Genomic DNA, 20,699 nt, shown 5'->3' on the forward strand with positions numbered 1-20,699 from the left:
AAGTATATCTAATGAGATATTAGGAAGTTCTAAGCTTGAGCTCTGTGCATTGTGTTTTAAGGCTTGCAAGCAGGTATTGTACTCAAAATAAGCAAGCATTGTTTTAACCAAAGGTACCTGTGCTTATAGTGGTTGGATGGAACTACCGTCAATATGCTTTTGCTTTGTGGGATTAATAAAAAAACTTTTAAAGTAAGTTGTAACATTGAGTTCTTTGCTGCTGAGGACACGAGCTGCAGGCATCTTCCCATTGTCATAACCATGTAATGAGACTGATGCTGGAAAATAAACAGCTCGAGACACATTCCTCAGCAGTCCCATCCTGTTGGTGATTTGTACATGGCCCCCAGCCGGCAATAGGTGAACTCAGGCTTTTGGTCACAGGCATCATGATTAGCAGATCTTGAAATGCTCTCAAGTTCCTGAGCACAAAGTCAAAGAGAATTAAAGCAGCCATACAGGACATATTTGCAGTGCTCAAACACAGTCCTGCTGCTGCTGCTGCTGAAATAGAATCAACTGACAGAGGCCATCACAGAAATTGCCTCAAGAATGTCAAATCAAATGAAAGAATCCACCAGGAGAAAGAGAAACCAGAACTTCTCGGCTCACTTCATTGTCTCTTCCGAGCAGCAGCAGCAAATGGAGATGCCCAGAGGTATTTCCAGCTGCTGCTGGTCCCAGCTGGAGCCCAGCCTGCTGCCCCGGCCCAGCGGGAAGCTGAGCCCAGCCCGGGCAGCTCCCGCAGTGTCGGGAGCTCAGCGCACGCGGGGCCAGGCCCAAAGCCCCGGGCACGGCCGCCCATTGCGGGGCAGCGGCGCAGACGGAATGTCCTGCGGCCCAAACCTCCTGCTCCTGCCACACAGCGCCAGCGCTCTCCCCCTCCTCCTCCTCTCCCAGCACGGCACAAATTCCAGCTCGGAGGAGGCTGCCCCAGAGAGGGCTCAGGCTCCTGCCTCAGCCTCAGTGTCCCTGCAGAGGAACAGGGCATCTTTCAGACACTTCCAAAAGCTCAGGGTTCCCATTTCATGGGGAATCTGGGATGAAAATGGCCTTGTTAGGAAGGACAAAAGTGGAGGGAACAGATTGGAAATTATTAGGAAAAATGATCCTTTGTACAGGCAAAGCTCCCTAAGTCATTCCCTGCATTTCTCCTTTTCACATTCTTTCATCATCTCCTGAGACGTCCAGCTTGTTCTGGTGCCTTTCATGAACTGATTGTGCTCTTGATTTATATCAATGCATGAGATGTAGAAGCATCTGAACTGAACACTGAAACAAACTCCCTCTGTCAGCCCATTTTCATCTTCTACATCACTTTCAAGATGTCCATGGGGGTGTTGGAATGATTATCACACAGCTCTCCATTTCTGGCTGCAGGCTCTGGAGATTCTTTCTCTGCATTCAGTCAGGCTTGCATTCCCTAACAATTTCTGGGAGCCCGTCATGTTTTCTTAGGGTAGAACAGTAACAATGAAAACCTCACCAATGGCACAAGTGCCCAGCCCACAAGGAAAAGAAAGAACAAGCTGTAAAGTTCTTCAAACATTTGTCCTGCTTTGCTGCAGGAGTCGTGCTGCTCGCACGGTGTGGAAAGCCAAGAGAAGCTGCAGCTGGTGGCACATCTTGTGACAGAAGCTGCACCTTGTTCTCCAGGAAAGGTTCTTGGAAAGAGCAAACAGGACTGTGGACAAGATTCTGGAAGAACTAAAAGAGCTTTTAGGAAATGAAATGAAAACAGAAAGAAACAAACCAAGATGTTTTACTGTATTTATTTTTATGCTCTCCATTTCCATGTTGCACTAAGTCTCCATCCCATTAATTCCAAATGGATCTCACCTCTAAGATCCATTACTTGGCATGTTTAAGACACTGTCAAATACCATGAGCTATACACAGTTTGCCTTCCCGTTTCTTTGTTTTTTTTTTTTTTTTGGAAAGCACTGCTGGAGAGATAAGTGCAGTGCTTGGGTCAGGTACAAATTCTGCATTCAGGGAATGCGCTCCGATAGTGTTTGACCCTCAGCAGGGACAATGCACAGCAGCAACTGAGGGGATTCCTGTGCCGCTGTGCAGGAGTCCAGACTCTGGATCTTGGCTGAACAGGGCAAAGTTCCCGTGTTTGGACAGGCTCAGGGGCTGCCCCTGGGGAGCGCGGGGCTCGGAGCGGGGGCGAGCGGGCAGCGGACAAACGGATACGGGGACAAACGGCCCCAGAGCTTCAGTTGCAGTGGCAGCAGCGAAAGCAGCGAAAAAAGCGACTTTGTCAACTCCCTCTCGCTTCTCCTCTCCCTCTCCGACAGTCCAGCATCCTGTCCCGCTCTCCCTTTCCCGGTGTCCCTTCCTCTCCCAGTCTCTCTCTCCCAATACCCAGCCGGGCCATGCCCCCGGCCCGCCCCCGGCCCCAGGCGGGGCTGCCCCGTGCCCGGCCCCGGGGGTCCCGCCGCGGTCTCGCCTCCGGCCGGCTCTGGCCGTGCTGGCGGTGGCGCTGCTGGGCGGGCATCAGTGCCTGGGGCTGGGGCGGCATCACCTCCCTTTGGCTCCACCTGGCCCGAGCCCGGCCCCGGCCCCGGCTCCTCCCGGGGCCCGCGGGGGACACAGGCGGCGCGGCCGCTCCAGTTGCCTCCGCTGCGGCTCGCCCAGCCCGAGCTCCGCCGCTCGGCAGCGCGGCCGCCGGTCCCGAGCCGCCGCTGTCCCGTTCCCGGCAGCGAACGCCTGGGCATGGCCGGCCCGGGGCGCTTGAGGGGCGCTCGGGGGCCCTTGCTGGCCCCGGGCCGAGCGCTGACAGCCGCGTCCCGCCCGCAGAGAAGGCGCAGCAGGGCCTGAAGGAGCAGGACAGGCTGGGCTCGCTGCCGGGGCGCGGCGGCTTTGGCAGCGTCTTCGCGGCCACGCGGCTCTCGGACGGCGCCCCGGTGAGCGGCGGGGCCGGCGGCGGCCGCAGGAGGAGGGGGCGGACGAGGAGGAGGCCGGAGGATGGGTCTGGGCAGGGCGGGCGGCGAGCTGAGCCCGCTGCTGCCCTTGGCTTGCAGGTGGCCATCAAAAGGGTGCCACGGAAGCGCGTCTGGCACTGGGGCGAGCTGGTGAGTGAGCGGGGCCAGCGGCAGCAGCCGGGCCGTGCCGGGCAGGGATGAGCCGAGGCCCGGCAGCGTGGAAGCCGCCAGGACGCCCCGAGGGAGAGCGGGCGTGGGGCCAGCGCAGGGTGCAGAGCATCCCAGGCTGGCTGAGGGCTCCCCGAGCCCCGGCACGGCATCAGCCCCACTGACGGCATCGTGCTCCTTCCGCAGCCCGACGGCACTAGCGCACCCCTGGAGATCGTGCTGCTGGCCAAGGTGTCAACTGGCTTCCCTGGTGTGGTCCAGCTGCTGGAGTGCCTTGAGCTCCTCAATGACATCTTGATGGTGCTGGAGCACCCGGAGTGGTGTCAGGACCTGCAGCATTTCATTGGGGCACGGGGGTTCCTGCCCGAGGAGGTGGCGCGGGAGCTGTTCCGCCAGGTGCTGGAGGCCGTGCGGCACTGCACCAGCTGCGGGGTCCTGCACAGGGACATCAAACCAGAGAACATCCTGCTTGACCTGCACACCGGGCAGGCCAAATTGATTGACTTTGGCTGTGGCACCTACCTGCAAGACACAGCCTACACTCACTTTGCAGGTGAGCCCATGCAGGGGTGTGCTCCTGGTCCGAGTGTCTCAAGGCCCAACATCTCACAGCCCAAGCTGGGTGTGGCAGCAGGGATTCTCCCTTTTGCTGCCCTTCATGGCACTGAGTCTTCAGCTGAGTTGCTTTTGAGCAGGGCTGAGTGGGGAGCCAGCTTCCAGCCCTGCTGGCAGCTTTTGCCCACCACTCTGACCAGGACTGGGCCTGGGGCTGGGGCAGCCAGCCCAACAAAAACACCCATGGGTGGGGTAGCAGAGACAGGGGGTAGAACATGAGCCCCAGCCGGTTTGGTGTGCAGGTGAGAAAGGGCTTGGACTGCTCCACTCACCTGGTTTGCTTTGGATTCATAATGTTTTTGGGGCAATGAAGGCAGGGAGGATGAGGGCATTGTTACAAATGGTGTTCAATTTGTGTTGCATTGGGGCTGGGTTGGGAATTGTTGTTTTGGGGTGAGTTGATGGGTGTTTGTTGTGGGTCCTGGGGAGGGGAGGTCCAGGGTTTGGTGGGGGCGGTAGTCGAAGGGGGGTGGGAGGTTATTGGACAGGGGACTTGACCAATCATTCAATGCCTTGAGAAAATTATTGGTCCAGAATGAATATTGATAAGGATCAATGAGAGCACCGGAAAATGACCAATCAACGTGCGGATCCAAACCCCACCAATCCTGGACCCGAGAGGGGTTATAAAATGAGGGTTTGGTTGGGTTGGGTTTCTTCTCCTTCTGAGGGATGTACTATATGGGGGGGAACCCAGCGTGTTTGGGACATATTGTTGTCTTTGGGCTGTTGGGTGGGAGTTTGGGCTTATCTCAAACTCCCTGTCCTCTGTAGTTTGTTTTAATAAACGAGAGCCTCTTTCCTTCTCAAAATTTGGCTTTGTTCGAATTCATAACAGCATGGTTTTTCACCAGCACTGAGTGGGTTCTTCCTTGTTATGGTTCGGCCTTGCCAGGGTTTCCATTGCCCTCTTCCAACACCAGTGGCTTCTTTCCCAACCCCAAGTCTGTACACAAGTCCCAGGTGCTGGTGAGAGGGCAGTGGTCACCCCGTGTGCCACTGGGGCAGCCCCCGCACGCCCAGGGATGCTGGGGCCAGGCTCTGGGAGCAGCAGCATCCCCCTGCTGAACTCCATCTCTATTCCATAGGAACACGGTCATACAGCCCCCCGGAATGGAGCCACTTTGGCTGGGACTATGGCAAGCCAGCTCCCATCTGGTCCCTCGGCATCCTGCTGCACCAGATGGTCTGCGGGGAGCACCCTTTCAGGAGGGGCCAGAACATCAGCTGGGACCATCAGGTCTCGCTGCCACAAGGGCTCTCTCAAGGCAGATCCTCATCTCTGGCCACAGGAGGAATCCCAGTGCTGGGAGACAGCAGCGGGCTTGTGGGCATCCCGCTCTGGCAGCTGCTGAGGAGGTGGCACATGTCCTGCTCTCCTGCTCTCCTCCAAAACAGGGAATTGATGGGAAAGTTTAGGCCCAGCTCTGAGCACATCCAGCATGGCCTGGGCACAGGAATAGTGGGGCAAAGCCAACAGGAGCCTTCTCCAACTGCCCGGCGGTTTCTGGTTTCTGTGCCCAGAGTGCCAAGATCTGATCAGGCGGTGTTTATCCATGCTGGACTTGGAAAGACCCTCATTAGAAGAGCTGCTCTGTCATCCTGGGATGCAGGATATTCATCTGCCCTAGAAGAAGGGAGAGAGCCACAGGCACACTTTGATGCAGGGCCCTGGTAAGTTACAGCCCCACACATGCCTTGGCCATGAGTAGCAAAGGAACCCAGACTTTTTGTCCTGCCTGTTTCACTGCCCAGGGCTCATCAGACAGGAACACACAGCCCTTGTGCTGGAGCTGAGCTGCTCTGCCCAGCACTGGTGGCTGCCATCTGAGCTGGTTTTGCTTGTCCTGGTTCTCTGACAGCTGGGGCCCTGGGCAGAACCCTGAGAGCCTGGTCTCAGCCCAGGGAAGGAGAAGGAGCCCCTGGAGAAGCTGTACCAGGTGGGGCTGCTGCTGCTGGAGACAGCAAGGATGACATCAAGGATGACAACCTCTTCCTGGACCTGCCCACTGGCCAGCTGAAGATGCTGGACTTTGATTGAGGCACCTTCTTCAAAGCCAGGCTCCACAGGGAATTTGCAGATGAGTCCACACGCAGGGGGATGCTCCCAGATTTGGGCATTGCACAGCCTGGCCAGGAACCAAAGGTTCCCCCTTTGCTGGGGCGGGTGCAGCTGATCCTTCAGCCGCTGCCCCGCTGCTTTTGGCAGGGCTGGGACATGGGCTGGGGTGGGTACAAATGGGAGTGGGCTCCTGGCCCTGCCAACAGCCCCCAGCAGCCACCGTGCCCCGGGCTGGGGCTGGGGCTGGGGCAGCCAGCCCGACACAAACAAAGCCCCATGGTGGGAGCAGAGGTGGGACTCCAGAAGCTGTGCAGGGGCTGCTTTGCTGTGCAGGCAAGGAAGGGCTGGGCTGCTCCACTGCCCTTGTTTGCTTTGGGGTCACCGTTATTGTGGGGGGCAGTGCAGGGGGAAGGGAGAAAGCCTGGGCTTCCCTCACCCGTGGGTGGGTTTTTCCCTGGCATGCAGGGGTTGGGCCTTCCTCAAGCCCCTGGCAGAGATAAGATTTTTGACCTTGTTTCTTGTTTCCCCTTTTGTCTGTAATCTATTTTCAATAATTTGTTGTATGTTTTCCTAGAGGAAGCGTTCCAGATGGGCTCCAGTGTGGATTGGGAAGTGCTTGGGAGCAGCTGTGGCGTGGATGGGCCGTGCCCTTGGAGAAGGCTGAGGACATGGTTTGGGAGCAGCTTTTCTTCCAGCGGGGGAGGGCGTGAGGTGGGTCCCCGTCTGCTTGGCAGGGTGGGATCAGAGCTTTTGGGAGATGGCAGCGAGCACAGGAGCATCCTGCTCTGGGCAGCTGCTGAGGGCTGGATGTGCCCTGGCTGGCTGCAGGCTGGGCACATGTCCTGCCCTCCTGCTCTGTGCCAAAGGCCGCAGGGATGGGCAGCTCTGGGCACAGCTCTGAGCACGGCCAGCATGGCCTGGGCACCGCGGGCGGCTGGGACAAGGGCACAGGAGCCTTCAGCTGACGGGCGGTTTCTGCTTTCTCTCCTTGCAGCCGGGCTCTGCGGCTGCTGAGGCTGCTCTGGGCTCTGCCAGGGCTCTGCTGGAGCTCAGCACCAGGCCAGAATCAGCCAAAGAAGAAATGGTGTGACCTGCAGCACAGACTTGCTTGAGCATTTTGGCAGCACAGCCCAAGTTTGCAGAGTGTACAGCTCCAAGGGAAAACATGACACCCCCCAGAAAATAAACTTGTTCAGTAACTTCTGAAATAAAATCAATCTGGGATGACCCCAAATGACATTTTTCATCTTGCTCAAGTTGTAGCTCAGCCCTTCTCTGAACAGTTCTCTCCTCCACCTGCCTTTTACTTCCCAACTGCTCCCTCTTTTCCCCCAGTGAGTTCCCAGCCCATTGCAGTCTCCATCACACTGTTGCCTTCCTTGGTGCCCCTCACCATGAGGAAGGCAGAGCCCCAGGTTTAGGGACTCATCCTGTCACTGGCTGAGGAGCAGCAATGTCTCAGAGGTCCAGTGGGATTTTAGTGTCATTCAGAGCCACTCTCCAGCCCTCAGCTCTCCTCACTGCTGAGCTCCCTCTCCCTTTTCCTCGTCCTTCCAGCAGGATGAGCTCTGTGCATCCTCTTGAGCCTCCCCACTCTTCCCAGCCCACGCACCCACCTCAGTTAGGCTGAAGCTGAAGCTTCTGTGTCTCCTGTGGCACACCAGCCCAGTGCCCTGTGCGGGGAGCCCCAGCCCCAGAGCACAGCACACAACAGTGCAGTCCGGGCTGCAGCAGCTGCCCTGCAGCCCTGGCTTGGCTGTTTGTGGCAAGGGAATGCTCCCTGTGTCCAGCTGTCCCTGCAGGATGGCCCCAGAGCAGAGCCCAGCCGGGCTCCCACTGCAGCCCCTGGAGCCTGGGGCAGACAGTGCTCCCAGAGCTGAGGTTCCTGGGGAGCACCCGGAGCTGTGCCTTGCACTCTGTTGCCGTGTGTCACAGTGCAGGCTGGCTCGTGCTGTGTGAATGTACCAGCCCTGGTTTGACTGCCAGGGGCCTCGCCCAGTCACATCTCTCCCAGGGCTGCAGCATTTCACTGGCCAGAATCTGACAAGGCATAGAGATCAGAGCAATGAAAATATCCAGACTGGGTTTCTCAAAGTCCCTTTAGAAGAAAGGGCTTGAGAATAAATGCTCTCTGTTTGCCACATGAACATCGGGGTGAGTGCTCTCTCTGTCTCCAACCCACCCCCCCTGCCCCAGCCAACGTTACAGCCACCCACTCCCTCACACATCCCCCACGTGCCTTCCCACTGCCGTGTCCTGTCAGGGCTTCCCAGCCCCTCATCCCTTCATGGCCCCAGCCCCTCAGGAGCTGCCCCAGCCCGGCCAAGCTGCCCGGCAGCAGCGCCGCAGCTCCACAGCAGCTCCAGAGGAGCCCCATCCAGAGGCACCCGGGAGCCCTCAGCAATCCAGCCAGCAGCACACGGGCAGGAGGACACAGAGGGCGCTTCCTGCCTGGCACAGGGCTTGTGGCCATCTCCAGGCACCGCTCTCACAGGGATCCCCACAGCTCTGGCCCCTGCCCAGCCGCTCTGTCACCAACACAAAAGCTTCCGCAGAACCACCAAAGGCCAAGGGGCTTCTGGCCATTTTCCCTGACACTGCACACCTGGGCAGCTGGCCGAGCCCAGGCACCCTCTTCCCCCTCTTCCCCTAAGCCCTGCAGAGCCTGGGTAGCAAAAGAAAGCTCCTGGGAGTCTGTGTATTCTAACAAACTCTATATTCATATACTAAAGAAAAACCAAAAGGAAGAAAAGAACAATCTGAAAGAAATGGAAAATTCCCGCTGGCTCAGGTGGTCCCAGCAGACAGAGCCTCTGGCATCAGCTCTCTGCAGAGCTGCAGCAGCGCAGCCAGCCAAGCCCTGAGAGACGAGGCCGAGTCCTCGATGCCCTGCGGAGCTGATCTTGCAGCCTCTGGAAGACGGAATATGGCTCACTCTGCAGTGCCTGGAGGACATGCAATGTTGCAAGTGCCACGTCTGACACTGCACTGCTGGTGTCTTCTGTCAGGTGTTGAAGGGCTGAAAGAGAGAGGGACAGAACCAGGGTCAGATGCCGCATCTGCAGGGAGCCGAGGAGAGCGCCCTGGCAGGGCCATGGCAGCCGGCTCTAGCCATGGCCAGGAGGGAGCAGGCACCAACGGGACCAGCCCAAAGCTGCTGGCCACAAATGCCCCGGGTGGCCCTGAAATCTCTGTGTGCTCTGCCCACGCCGGCCCTGGTGCGCACAGGGAGCAGAGCCCTCGGCAGCCAGGGCAGGGCTTGCAGCTCCCCCGGCAGCCCCCGCTGGCCTCACTCACCGTTGCAGATGAGCCGGAGCTCTTCCTTCTTCCCCCTCAGGTGCCGCGCGGCCATCCCTGTGAACACAGAGCCTGTGAGGGTGCCAGCGGCACAGCTCCCTGCCAGCGGCGCTGCCGGCGCTGTGGCCACACGGGCTGCTGGCCCGGCAGGGCTCAGCCCGGCCCTTGGCGCACGCTGCCGCCCCAGGGCACGGCTGCCAGAGGGCGGCAGCAGCAATGCCCAGGCCAGGCGGGGCTCCACGGCGCCGGGCCCGGCTGGCGCTGCCGGGGCAGCAGGCAGGGCTGGGGCCGAGCTGCGGTGGGCCGGGCCGGGGAGGGAGCCGGGGCTCGTGGCTCACCCGCGAACCTGATGGCCGCTGCTCGCAGGGACTCCTGTGGGCTCTGCAGGTAGGGCAGGGCCCGGTGCAGGTGCTCGGCCGCTCTGCTGCTGTCCTCTGTCAGCTGGAGAGAGCGGCAGGAGGGAAGGTTTGGCGCGGGCTCAGCCCCTGGGCCGGGCGCTGCCTGCACCGCCCTCAGGGGGCTTCTCTGGGCTGAGCCTGGGGCTTCCAGGCCCTCCTTACCAGGCACTTGCTGAACTTCCACAGATTCTGGCTCTTCACCAGTCTTTCAAGATCCTTCCTCTTCAGGAACTTGGCCACACAAAGCAGCGTTTTCCCAGAAGCCTGGAGAGCAGCAGAGACGCGGAGTTGGCCCCACAGCCCACGGTGCAGGACCCGCGTCCCTGTGCCAAGGCCTGCAGGAGGCTGCAGCCCGGCAGGCGCCAGGCCAGGAGGCAGCCGAGCGCCCTGCCAGGGGGACAGCAGCAGCCCACAAGTCCTCACGTGCGCCACAAGCCGATTGCCATCATGGCAGTGGAAGAAGAGGTGCAGCAGGCTCTGGTGCAGGGGTGTCTTCAGGGCGTTTTTTTCCCTTTCCTGTGGAAGAGTCACCAACGTTCGGAAGAGCAGGATGGAGATCAGCTGAACCTGCCAATTGTTCTGTATGGAAGCAAGAAAAAAAGACCTCAGCATTGCGGCTGCACGGGGCTCAGCTTGGCGCAGGCCTGCAAATGCACAGGACACAGTGTGCGGGCAGCAGCCAGTGGCCGTGGCTGGGGGCAGTGAGCCTTACGTGGTCAAAGAGTGGCAGGAGCGCCTCAAGCAGCTGCAGTGTGATGGGGCCGGGCATTAGCGCGTCATTGTCCAAGATGATAAAGCTGAGTAGCATGACTGTCATGAAAACTATCTCTCCATCTGCATCCCACAGGAACTGCACAAGACTTTCAGTCAGGCTCCACATTTTTTTGGTCTGTGCGGAACACAAGTTTGTGAAATGCCATCCTGCTGCTGCAGGGCCCAGAGGCCAAAGGCCTGTCCCCAAGCACTGGGGCAGCTGAACTGGGAGGCGGGAGAGCTGGGAGCAGCTGCGCCAGCGCCCAAAGCCCTGCCAAGCCCAAGCGACTGCATTCCCCAGCTCAGCCTCAGCCGCTGCCCCTTTCTCACCATGAAGGGCTCCTCAATGAGCTCGAGAAGGGCCCTGAGTGCCAGGCGACGCCTCTCTCTGCACTCGCTCTGCAGCTGCCTTGACAAGATTGGCAGGACTCTGTTAGCACCACGTTGACTCAAGTCCAGGAACTGGAGGACCTGAAAGGCACAGGCCAGTGACAGGGGAGCCGGCCGGCAGCAGCCTGGAGCCGCACAGGCCTGGGCCCGGGCAGCAGCACAAGGCGCGGGCACCGTCCCAGGCAGCTGCGGCTGCGAGAGGGCAGAGAGCTGGCAGGCAGCTGAGCCAGGCAGCGCTGGCCATCAGGCTCACCTCCACAAGGAAGGCCAGGGCAGGCAGCTCCCAGCGTGGCTCCTGTGTGCTGAGCAGCCGCAGCAGGTAGCGAGCGATGCGGGAGCACAAGGGGATGGAGACACAGCACATCTCCCTGGCAGGAGAAAAAGGAGCCAAGCCTGTGGGCCAGGGGGACAAAGGTCTGCCAGGACTGACACACAGAGCTCTGCTCTTTCCCCAGCATCCTGCAAGGGGCCCTGGGCTATTTGGGAGGCAGCTCCTGCTGGGCACGCTCCTCTGCCAGCCTTTTCCAGTCTGCTTGGCCATCCCTCAATGACAAGGCCCTCTGAGCCACAACCACAGGGACTGTGTGGAGCTCCCTGGGCCCGGAGCACAAATGTCAGAGGCTGTGGGGAGAAGGGGCTCTCACCTGGCCAGCAGAGCCACGGCATAGTGGTGGGTGTCAGCACACAGCAGCGTGTCCCAGCCACAGTTGCCTTCCGTTGCCACCACCACATCCTCGTGCTGCATGCGGCAGAGCAGGGACTTCAGGGTCCGCACTGCAAACCTGCGTGCACAGCAAAGGCCAGGTGACGCTGGGAGCACTGGCTCCTGGCCAGGGACATGGCAGGGACAGGAGGAGTGGGATGGAGCACCTGTTGGGGCTGGTGGCAAGGCCGTATTGCTCCTGGCATCCCTTCCAGAAGGCATGGACCTCCTCTGGCATATCCAGAGTGCTGAAGAACACTTGGGAGAGCAGATGCACAAAGAGGCGGGGGAAATAGACCGTCACCATATGTGGGACACAGGGCACCTGGAGGATCTTCCACATCACCACGGTTGCCTGCAAAGGACAAAGCCCCCGAGACAGCGCTCAGTGCCCAGGTGTCCGTGTGGCAGGGCCTGAGCTTGGCAGGGAGAGGCCCGGAGAGACCTTGGCAGGGGAGCACAGGGGCCTGTTGGGCCTGGAGCTGCCCCTGGGCCAGGTTTCAGCCCAGCGCCTGCGGCAGGGAGATGCAGTGGGGAAAGGGGGATGGAGAGCTGCTGGAGAGGCCTTGGGGCCAGCAAAGACCACTTAGAGAAACTCACAGCCAGGACAAAGACACCCGTTTTGTCCCCGTTGCAGGTGCACGTGCTGTGCTTGGGCCAGCTGCCCAGCACATGCAGGAGGATCAGCAGCGCCGGCTCTGCAGTCCTGGGCGAGCACATGATGCTCTTCCACATGGTGAAAGCAGCTCTGTGGGGATAGAGCTCTGTCTCAGGGGGGTCTCAGACACAGCACCGGGGCCTGGGCAGCAGTGGGGACCTGAGCTGGCTGCCAGCTCTGCCTCTGCCCACTGACACACGCCAGCAGCAGCCAGGCACCCCAGGTCTGTGGGGACAGGCCCCTGAGGGGCAACGAGGGAGCATGGCAGCAGGCTCGAGGCCTGACGTGCCGGGGCTTGCAAAGGGAGCAGCCAGAGGGCCCTGGAACTCTCTGTTGCTCGGACACCTGGGCCAGGCTGTACAGGCTGATGGGCTTGGGAGCCCTGAGCCCCCTGGGCAGGTGGGCCCCATACCTGTCACAGGACGGGGCCACACGCAGGAGCGTCACGACTACGTCAGCGGGCTGTGCTTCCGTCAGATCCAGCAGGCTCCTGTTCAGCCTGTGCTCAGCAAACTGATTGGCCAGGAGCCACTGGTGGATGTACCTGACCAGGGCGGGCACCTGGAGAAGGCACGGGGACACTTGGAAAGCTGCCAGAGGGAGGATTGCGCCCAGCTTCTCCAGAGAAGTGCTTCCCTTGCCACCACGCTGCCATGGCCTCCAAGAGTTCCAGTGACCAGCAGGCATGGCTTGGGAGAGCAAGTAATTCCTGGGAGGATCAAAGCCTGGCCACAGGCTGCTTACTTGCTTTGGGTTGGAAAAGCCCTCCTCTACCAGCATATGCAGCAGAGCAGCACTGCTCTTGGTTTTGAAGATGTGCGAATAAGCTCTGAGCCCAGTGGCCATGGTGCGGGTCTCTTCTGCCCGGATTTTCTTGATGAATTTGCAAACCAGCTGTAGGAGAAGGGCAAGAAGCCAGGGATGTTGCAGGGAATGCTGCAAGCGCGGTGCCAGCAGGCCCAGCCCAGGTGGGGATGGCTGCAGGTACCTGCGCTGTTCTGCGGAAGAGGCCACGGGCGGGCTCCTGCTCTTGTGTGCGCTCCAGGGCTGCACCTGGCAAAGAGCGAGTGCAGCCAGAGCTGAGGGGCTGTGGGAGAGGCCGGAGAACACGGCCCAGCCCTGCGCTCCCCAGGCAGGGAGAGCCCTGGGATGCCCCAGTGGATGGAGCACGGCCCTTGCGGGGTGTCTGCCCAGCCCCTCTTCCGTCCTGTCCATGGGCATGGCCCAGGGGATGGGATGGGATGGGATGGGATGGGATGGGATGGGATGGGATGGGATGGGATGGGATGGGATGGGATGCAAAGATGCCAAGCTGGCTGAAGGCATAAACACTCTGGCCCAGCTCTGGCACTCACCCTCCTGCGGCAGCTCAAACGGCACCACCTCTTTGGTTTCCTTTGCTGGGGCAGCTGCAGGGCCTTCTTCCTCCTCTTCTACCCCCCAGGCCACCTTGGTCGCTCTCAGGGGTCTCTGCTCCGTGTTAGTGACTGGATTTGTGGGTACTTGCAGGAGAGATGCCTGGGAAAAGCTCCGAGTCAGCAAGTCCTGCAGTTGTGCCTGGAAGGCACCTTCAAGACAGAAGCCTGGGGAAGGCTACAGGACAGCAAGTCCTGCACTCTGGTCTCCAGGGCTCCTGCCACAAGGACAGGAGATTCCTGTCAAGGATTGTGGTGGGGCCTCGAGGGCACTGGTGGCAGGGATGGGAGATGCCTCTGGGCACCAAGTGCCACACTCTGCCCTCGAGAGCACCTGCAGAAGAGAAGCCTCGGCAAGGCCACGGGTCACCAAGTCCTGTGGTCTGGCCTCGAGCTCAGCTGCAGGAATAACGCCTGGGAAAGGCTGCGGGTCAGACAGGAACGAGTGCACTGTGCGGGGGCTCCTGACGGCACCACTCTGTCCCGTTCTGCCCCGTGGCCTGTTCCCAGCAGCCGGGCAAGCTTCTATTTCCCACGTGTCACAAAGGGGCCTTGGTCACCAGGTTCCGTTCCATGGCACAGTGACCGTGCTGCAGCGTGCCAGCCAGGGCCCTTGCACACACTGCCTTCTGCCCTGGGGCCGCCCCCAGCCCAGCCCAAGTGGCCCAGCTTGGAAGGAATCCCTGGCCCCAGGTGTCTAAGACAGCCCGCACAGGATCTTTAGCAAGGGCTCAGAGCATCAGCAAACGCTGCCCGGCTCTGCGGGCTCACTCCTATGCCCATATCTTTCCCTGAGAGCATTTGAATTTCTAAATTAGAATCATTTGAAGGGAGGGGATTTGCATTTTCCATTTCAGAGAAGCCTTCTGCGTTCATTAGCAGACGCCTCTCTCTTCAGAGCAAGGCAATTGTTTATCATCTTGCAGATCCGCAGTTGCTGGGGAGCCCCGTTTTACACCAGGGACCTGGAGAACCATTGCCAGCAATTGGGAAAATCCTAGCTGCTCCATCCAGCCGTAGATGAGCTCTCCAAATTTGCCCCAAAATTGGGTCCAGCTCTTAGAGGCCACAAAGAGCAAGTCCAAGCGACTTGATGATATTTTTAGCCCAGAAAGCCCTGCAGCTGATGGCACACTTGACAATCAGCAGGGGACACAGCTAGGCCAAAGGCCAGACCTCTGCTGGGAGCCTTTCTCCTCAAACACCCTTCAAACAAACCTCCATGCAAGTCCCTTGGGAAAGTTTCTTCAAATGATCCATTGCTGGCACACAACTACACAGCCGTATGGAAAAGATCCTAAAGCAGCTGCTCTGGAGTCCAAGAGCCAGCACTAAGAGGAATCCTTGTCATCTATTTGGAGCTGAATGCCACTTTGGGGGATTTGAAGGAGTTTGGAAGGAGCTAGAGAGCGGACCTCTGAGTTTTTTAGAGGATGCCATTGCTTTTTCTTCTCTTCTCCATAGCCAGGAAGGGTGACTTTGGCTCACATCTCCAGTGCATGGCTCACAAGGCCGCAAGACTTGTAGTTCCAAGAGCTTTGAAGGATTTCTTGGCCAAGAAGACACTGCCAACAAGGATATTTCTGTTTTGGAGCCAATGCTTCAATATTTCCTCTTCTGGACTCACGCTACAGTGGAAGCTTCCTTAGCCAATCATGTTAGGACACACAAACCTACAGCACTGCATCCTAAGCTTCTTGTTTACCATTGGAACTCCTTGGATTTTTTCTAGATCTTCAGCCCTAAAATTCTCAACTTTCCTCCACTTCAACTTTCCTCCCCGTGTCTCTGCTCTAATCAACTAGAAATCCGCATGCTGGCTTCTAGCACCTAAGTTTGGAAGCCCTTTCCAAGGTCTCTGATCAAATGCTGTGTTTGATTCTAAGCTTTGCTGACAAGACCAAAGGTCTGAGATTTCCCTGCGTTTGGCTTTCCAACAACACCGATGCTGTTAGTTGCACAGTGCCCAGGATCCCTCTTGCAAGTCAACTCTGGCAGAAAGAAGGCGGCAGCCAGGGGGCTGCTTGTGGCCTCTGACAGCCCCATTGCTCAGGGCTTGCCAGCGCCCCAGCCCCTCAGGGGCTGCCCCAGCCCGGCCAAGCTGCCCGGCAGCAGCGCCGCAGCCCCACAGCAGCTCCAGAGGAGCCCCATCCAGAGGCAGCCGGGAGCCCTCAGCAATCCAGCCAGCAGCACACGGGCAGGAGGACACAGAGGGCGCTTCCTGCCTGGCACAGGGCTTGTGGCCATCTCCAGGCACCGCTCTCACAGGGATCCCCGCAGCTCCGGGCCCTGCCCAGCCGCTCTGTCACCAGCACAAAGGCTTCCACAGAACCACCAAAGGCCAAGGGGCTTCTGGCCATTTTCCCTGCAACACTCCACGCCTGGGCAGCTGGCCGAGCCCAGGCACCCTTGTCCCCCTCTTCCCCTAAGCCCTGCAGAGCCTGGGAGGCAAAAGAAAGCTCCTGGGAGTCTGTGTATTCTAACAAACTCTATATTCATATACTAAAGAAAAACCAAAAAGAAGAAAAGAACAATCTGAAAGAAATGGAAAATTCCCCCTGGCTCAGGTGGTCTCAGCAGACAGAGCCTCTGGCATCAGCTCTCTGCAGAGCTGCAGCAGCACAGCCAGCCGAGCCCTGAGAGACCAGGCCGAGTCCTCCATGCCCTGCGGAGCTGATCTTGCAGCCTCTGGAAGATGGAATATGGCTCACTCTGCAGTGCCTGGAGGACATGCAATGTTGCAAGTGCCACGTCTGACACGGCACTGCTGGTGTCCTCTGTCAGGTGTTTAATGGGCTGAAAGAGAGAGGGACAGAGCTGTAATAAGTAGCAATACGTTCGTTTATTAATAAATCAATAGCTAATTAATTATACAATATCAAAGCAATAACTAAATAGCTAAAACTGCTTGATTCTTAAATGTGTAGCCACATTTGGTTGCTTGGCTTGCAGGAATCATATAGTGCTTTGGGAATTCCATGGTAAAGAAAAGTTCACCTAGAGCTCACAGAAGAGAGCTGTAAGAACTATCCCTAAACTCGCAGGAATTGCTTAGGCTTTCAGGAATCGTATAGTGTTCTGAAAATTCCACTGTATAGATATGCCTTATAAAGAAAAGTTCACTCAGTGGTTAAAAGAGGAAGACTTGGAGCCTTCATCCCATGACCACCCGAAGGCAGAAAAAGACCCCCTAGCAACTGAATGAGCAAGCACAAAAGACAGACCATGTCATCCCTCGACCCGGGAGAAGAAGGCAATAAAAGGTGAACCTTGGGGATAGGAATGGTGCGAGCCTAGAGGAGCGGAGACTCCCGGCCACCCAGTGCTGAACTTTGCTTATTTTCAATTGCATAATAATAAATATAATTATATGATCCTTAACTCCAGTGGACTCATTTATCACAATTTGGTGCTGTGACTCGGATCCAGAAAACGAGGTTGGTTCGAGAATCCTGGGGGGGCGCCCCACCACCTGGTGGCCCTGGCCTTCTCACCCGACCCCTCATCTGGACTGACGAACCTAAATTGGGGAATAAGCAAGGAAAACACCGGTAACCCTGTAAACTTTGTGCACGAAGATCCGAGCGACGATGCAGGACGCGTGAGTATACGAGGTGAACCGCTCGGTTGGGGTTGGGATCCCAGGGCACGGTGAATGAGACGTCCACCTGCGGACGACGTGAGAGGGACCCTCTAGTAGTGCGGTTCTCGTAGCCCACGAGGGAGCGAGCCACGACCGAGGGGTTTTGTGTGTGTGTGTGTGTGTGTGTGGAGGTGCCTTGGAAGATGGGGCAGAAGATCCGAGCGAGCCTTCTGATCCCATGGGGGAGGGTCCCCAGTTACCCCCAATACCTAAGGACAGTCCGTTAGGATTAATGATCAAGTATTGGGGTGACTTTCCTTCCAGAAAGGGGAAGGATAAGGCAAAAATGATAAATTATTGCATGGTAGTATGGGGAGGCAAGAATCTGGATTCAGGAAGTATATACTGGCCTGTTTTCGGATCCTTCAAGGATTGAGTCTGTCAAGCCCTGAACATTTATGTGAATTCTAAAGAGCTGGTGAACCCGGAGGAGAGTGCACATGCTAAATTATGGTTGGTAGGAAGTAATGAGCAAACAGCTAGGCTGTTCCCTCTTAAGGGAAGTCAAGGGGAGGAAGACAAAATGTCTTGACCGGAGGAATATGTTCCTATTTATCCTCCCCCATATATACCACCAGCTCCCCCTGAACCCCCCCCAAACGCACCCCAGGCATCGGCCCCTAATAGACAGCAGGTCACGGACTCCCCGGATTGCAGGAGGCGTACTCGGAGTCAGATGAGGACAGTAATTGAGGAAGGAGAGAGCAGTGGGTTGTTCCCTCTCAGGGAAATAGCATTAGGAGGACCTCAAGCTGGGATGGGGTTTGTCACTGTCCCATTGAACTCAGGAAATGTCCACGAGTTTAAGAAAGAGATGGGAAAATTATTAGAAGACCCTATAGGAGTAGCAGAAAGAGTGGATCAGTTCCTAGGGCCAAACATATATACTTGGGTGGAGATGCAATCCATTCTAGGCATCCTATTTACGACAGAGGAGAGAGGGATGATTAGAAGGGCAGGAATGAGGATTTGGGACACCCAACATGTTCAAGGTCTTGCAGCTGATGTGAAATGGCCCTTGCAAAATCCCAGCTGGAACAATCAGGACCCCAACCATCGTGGTCATATGCAGGACTTAAGAACCATCATAATCCAGGGCATACGAGAGGCTGTGCCCCGGGGACAAAATATAAGCAAGGCATTCAAAGAGTGCCAAGGAAAAGATGAGACCCCCACTGAATGATTGGAAAGATTAAGGAAGAGTTTTCAGTTATACTCAGGAGTGGACCCAGAGGCGCCAATGGGGCAAGCGCTCCTTAAAACACAGTTTGTAGCCAAATTATGGGAGGATATTTGAAAGAAATTAGAAAAGTTAGAGGATTGGCAGGACAGAGGACTTGATGAATTGCTCAGGGAGGCTCAGAAGGTATATGTTAGACGGGAGGATGAGGCACACAAAAGACAAGTTCGGATGATGGTGGCGGCAGTCAGGGAGGGACAGTGGAACAACCCTCCACCACGAGAAAGAAATGGCATGAGGAGAGGTCCCCGGGATTTAGGAGGACCCCCAGCTGGAAGGAGAGAAGGAACAGTGTGTTACTATTGTGGTGGAAAAGGACACGTGAAGAGGGAATGCCAAAAGAGGCTTAGGGATGAGAAAATGTTCAAAGAGGATTAGGGGGGTCAAGGGTTTTATCTATTGGGGACCCAAATGTCATCGGAGCCTTTGGTAAAACTTAAGGTGGGTCCCCAGCAAACCCCCATAACCTTCCTTGTAGATACAGGGGCCGAGAGATCAACAGTTCAATCTTTGCCCCCAGGATGAAAGATTTCACTTTCCACAGTACAGGTTATTGGGGCAAAAGGAGAACCCTTCAAGGTTCCTGTAATTAAAGATGTCTAAATAGAATCAGAGAAGAAAATAGGGGTAGGATCACTGCTACTTATCCCCGAAGCTGATTACAATTTATTAGGAAGAGATTTAATGGTGGAATTAGAGATAAATATAAATATTGAAGAAAAACAGCTGAAAGTCAGGTTGTGCCCCTTACGGGTCACTGACAAAAAGAAAATCAACCCAGAAGTCTGGTATACCCCTGATACAGCAGGAAGATTGAATATAGAGCCCTTCACAGTCAACATTCAAAACCCAGAAATCCCAGTAAGGATAAAACAATATCCCATGTCAGATGAGGGGCAAAGGGGACCAAAACCAGAGGTAGAATGGTTAATACAACAAGGGCTCTTGGAACCTTGCATGTCTCCCTTCAACACCCCCATCTTACCTGTAAAGAAACCAGATGGAAAATACCGATTAGTACATGATCTAAGGGAAATAAATAAGAGAACCATTGGCTGGTTCCCTGTAGTAGCAAACCCCCATACATTGCTCAGTCAATTGAAACCAGATGATCACTGGTATAGTGTTATAGATTTGAAAGATGCCTTTTGGGCGTGCCCCTTGAAAGAAGAATGTAGAGATTATTTTGCATTTGAATGGGAAGATCCTGATACCCACCGAAAGCAACAACTAAGGGGGACAGTGCTCCCACAGGGATTCACAGAATCCCCGAATTTGTTTGGGCAGGCACTAGAGCAAAGAATGAAATCCTATACCCCGGACCAAGGAATAACCATTGTTCAATATGTAGATGACCTTTTAATTGCTGGAAAAAGCGAGGAATCAGTTAGAGAAGAAAGCATTAAGCTTCTGAACTTTTTAAGCATCCAGGAGCTGAAAGTGTCCAAAAGTAAATTGCAATTCATAGAAGAAGAAGTGAAGTACCTAGGACACCGACTTAGTAAAGGAACTAAAACACCAGACCCAGGGAGGGTTAAGGGAATCCTCTCCCTTCCTCCCCCAAGAAATAAGAGACAAATCAGGCAGCTATTGGGTCTTGTAGGATACTGCAGACAATGGATTGAAAACGTTAGTGGTAAAGTAAAATTTTTGTATGAAAAACTAACTGCTGAAGGTTTGATGAAATGGACTGAGAAGGATGATGAATCATTAGAACAATTAAAAGAGGAATTGGCTAATGCCCCAGTGCTAAGCCTCCCGGATGTTAGGAGACCCTTTTATTTGTTTGTTAACACTGAGGCAGGAGTAGCATTTGGGGTACTGGCTCAGGACTGGGCTGGCAGTCGAAAACCAGTAGCATTTATTTCTAAAATACTAGATCCCGTAAGTAGAGGATGGCCAACATATTTGCAGATTATAGTGGCAACAGCCCTCTTAGTGGAAGAAGCTCTCAAAATTACCTATGGAGGAGAACTGAAAGTCTTTACCCCCCATAATATACAGGCAGCATTGCAACAAAAGGCAGAAAAATGGATAACAGACTCAAGACTTTTGAAATACCAGGGCATTTTACTGTCATCCCCTCAGTTGATACTTGAAACCACCTCTCTGCAAAACCCTGCTGAATTCTTTTTTGGAGATCCACAGGAGAATTTAACTCATGACTGCTTACATAGCATAGAAAAACAAACAAAAATTAGGCTGGACCTCGAAGAGGAAGAACTGGAAGAGGGAGAAAAGTTTTTTGTGGATGGGTCCTCTAGAGTTGTTGAGGGAAAGCGAGTCTCTGGATATGTGATTGTAGGAGGTAAAAATTTGGAAATAATAGAATCTGGACCTTTGAGTCCTAGTTGGTCAGCCCAGGACCTGTGAGCTATATGCAGTATTGCGGGCTCTAAAATTCTTGGAAGCTGAGGTTGGGACCAT

The 20,699-nt window shown here is 56.1% G+C and overlaps 1 protein-coding gene across 1 annotated transcript; it reads left to right on the forward strand.

Moving 5' to 3' along the window:
• The first annotated feature begins 552 nt into the window (after nt 1-552).
• Nucleotides 553-5,344, forward strand: LOC129131979 (serine/threonine-protein kinase pim-1-like). The gene is made up of 7 exons (XM_077192440.1): nt 553-658; nt 1,569-1,587; nt 2,354-2,912; nt 3,030-3,080; nt 3,285-3,651; nt 4,802-4,981; nt 5,238-5,344. Exons 1-7 carry the CDS (start codon nt 553-555, stop codon nt 5,342-5,344), a joined length of 1,389 nt encoding a protein of 462 aa, XP_077048555.1.
• The last annotated feature ends 15,355 nt before the right edge of the window (nt 5,345-20,699 follow it).

Source organism: Agelaius phoeniceus, chromosome 33 (genome assembly GCF_051311805.1).
Source record: "Agelaius phoeniceus isolate bAgePho1 chromosome 33, bAgePho1.hap1, whole genome shotgun sequence".
Classification (NCBI taxonomy): domain Eukaryota; kingdom Metazoa; phylum Chordata; class Aves; order Passeriformes; family Icteridae; genus Agelaius; species Agelaius phoeniceus.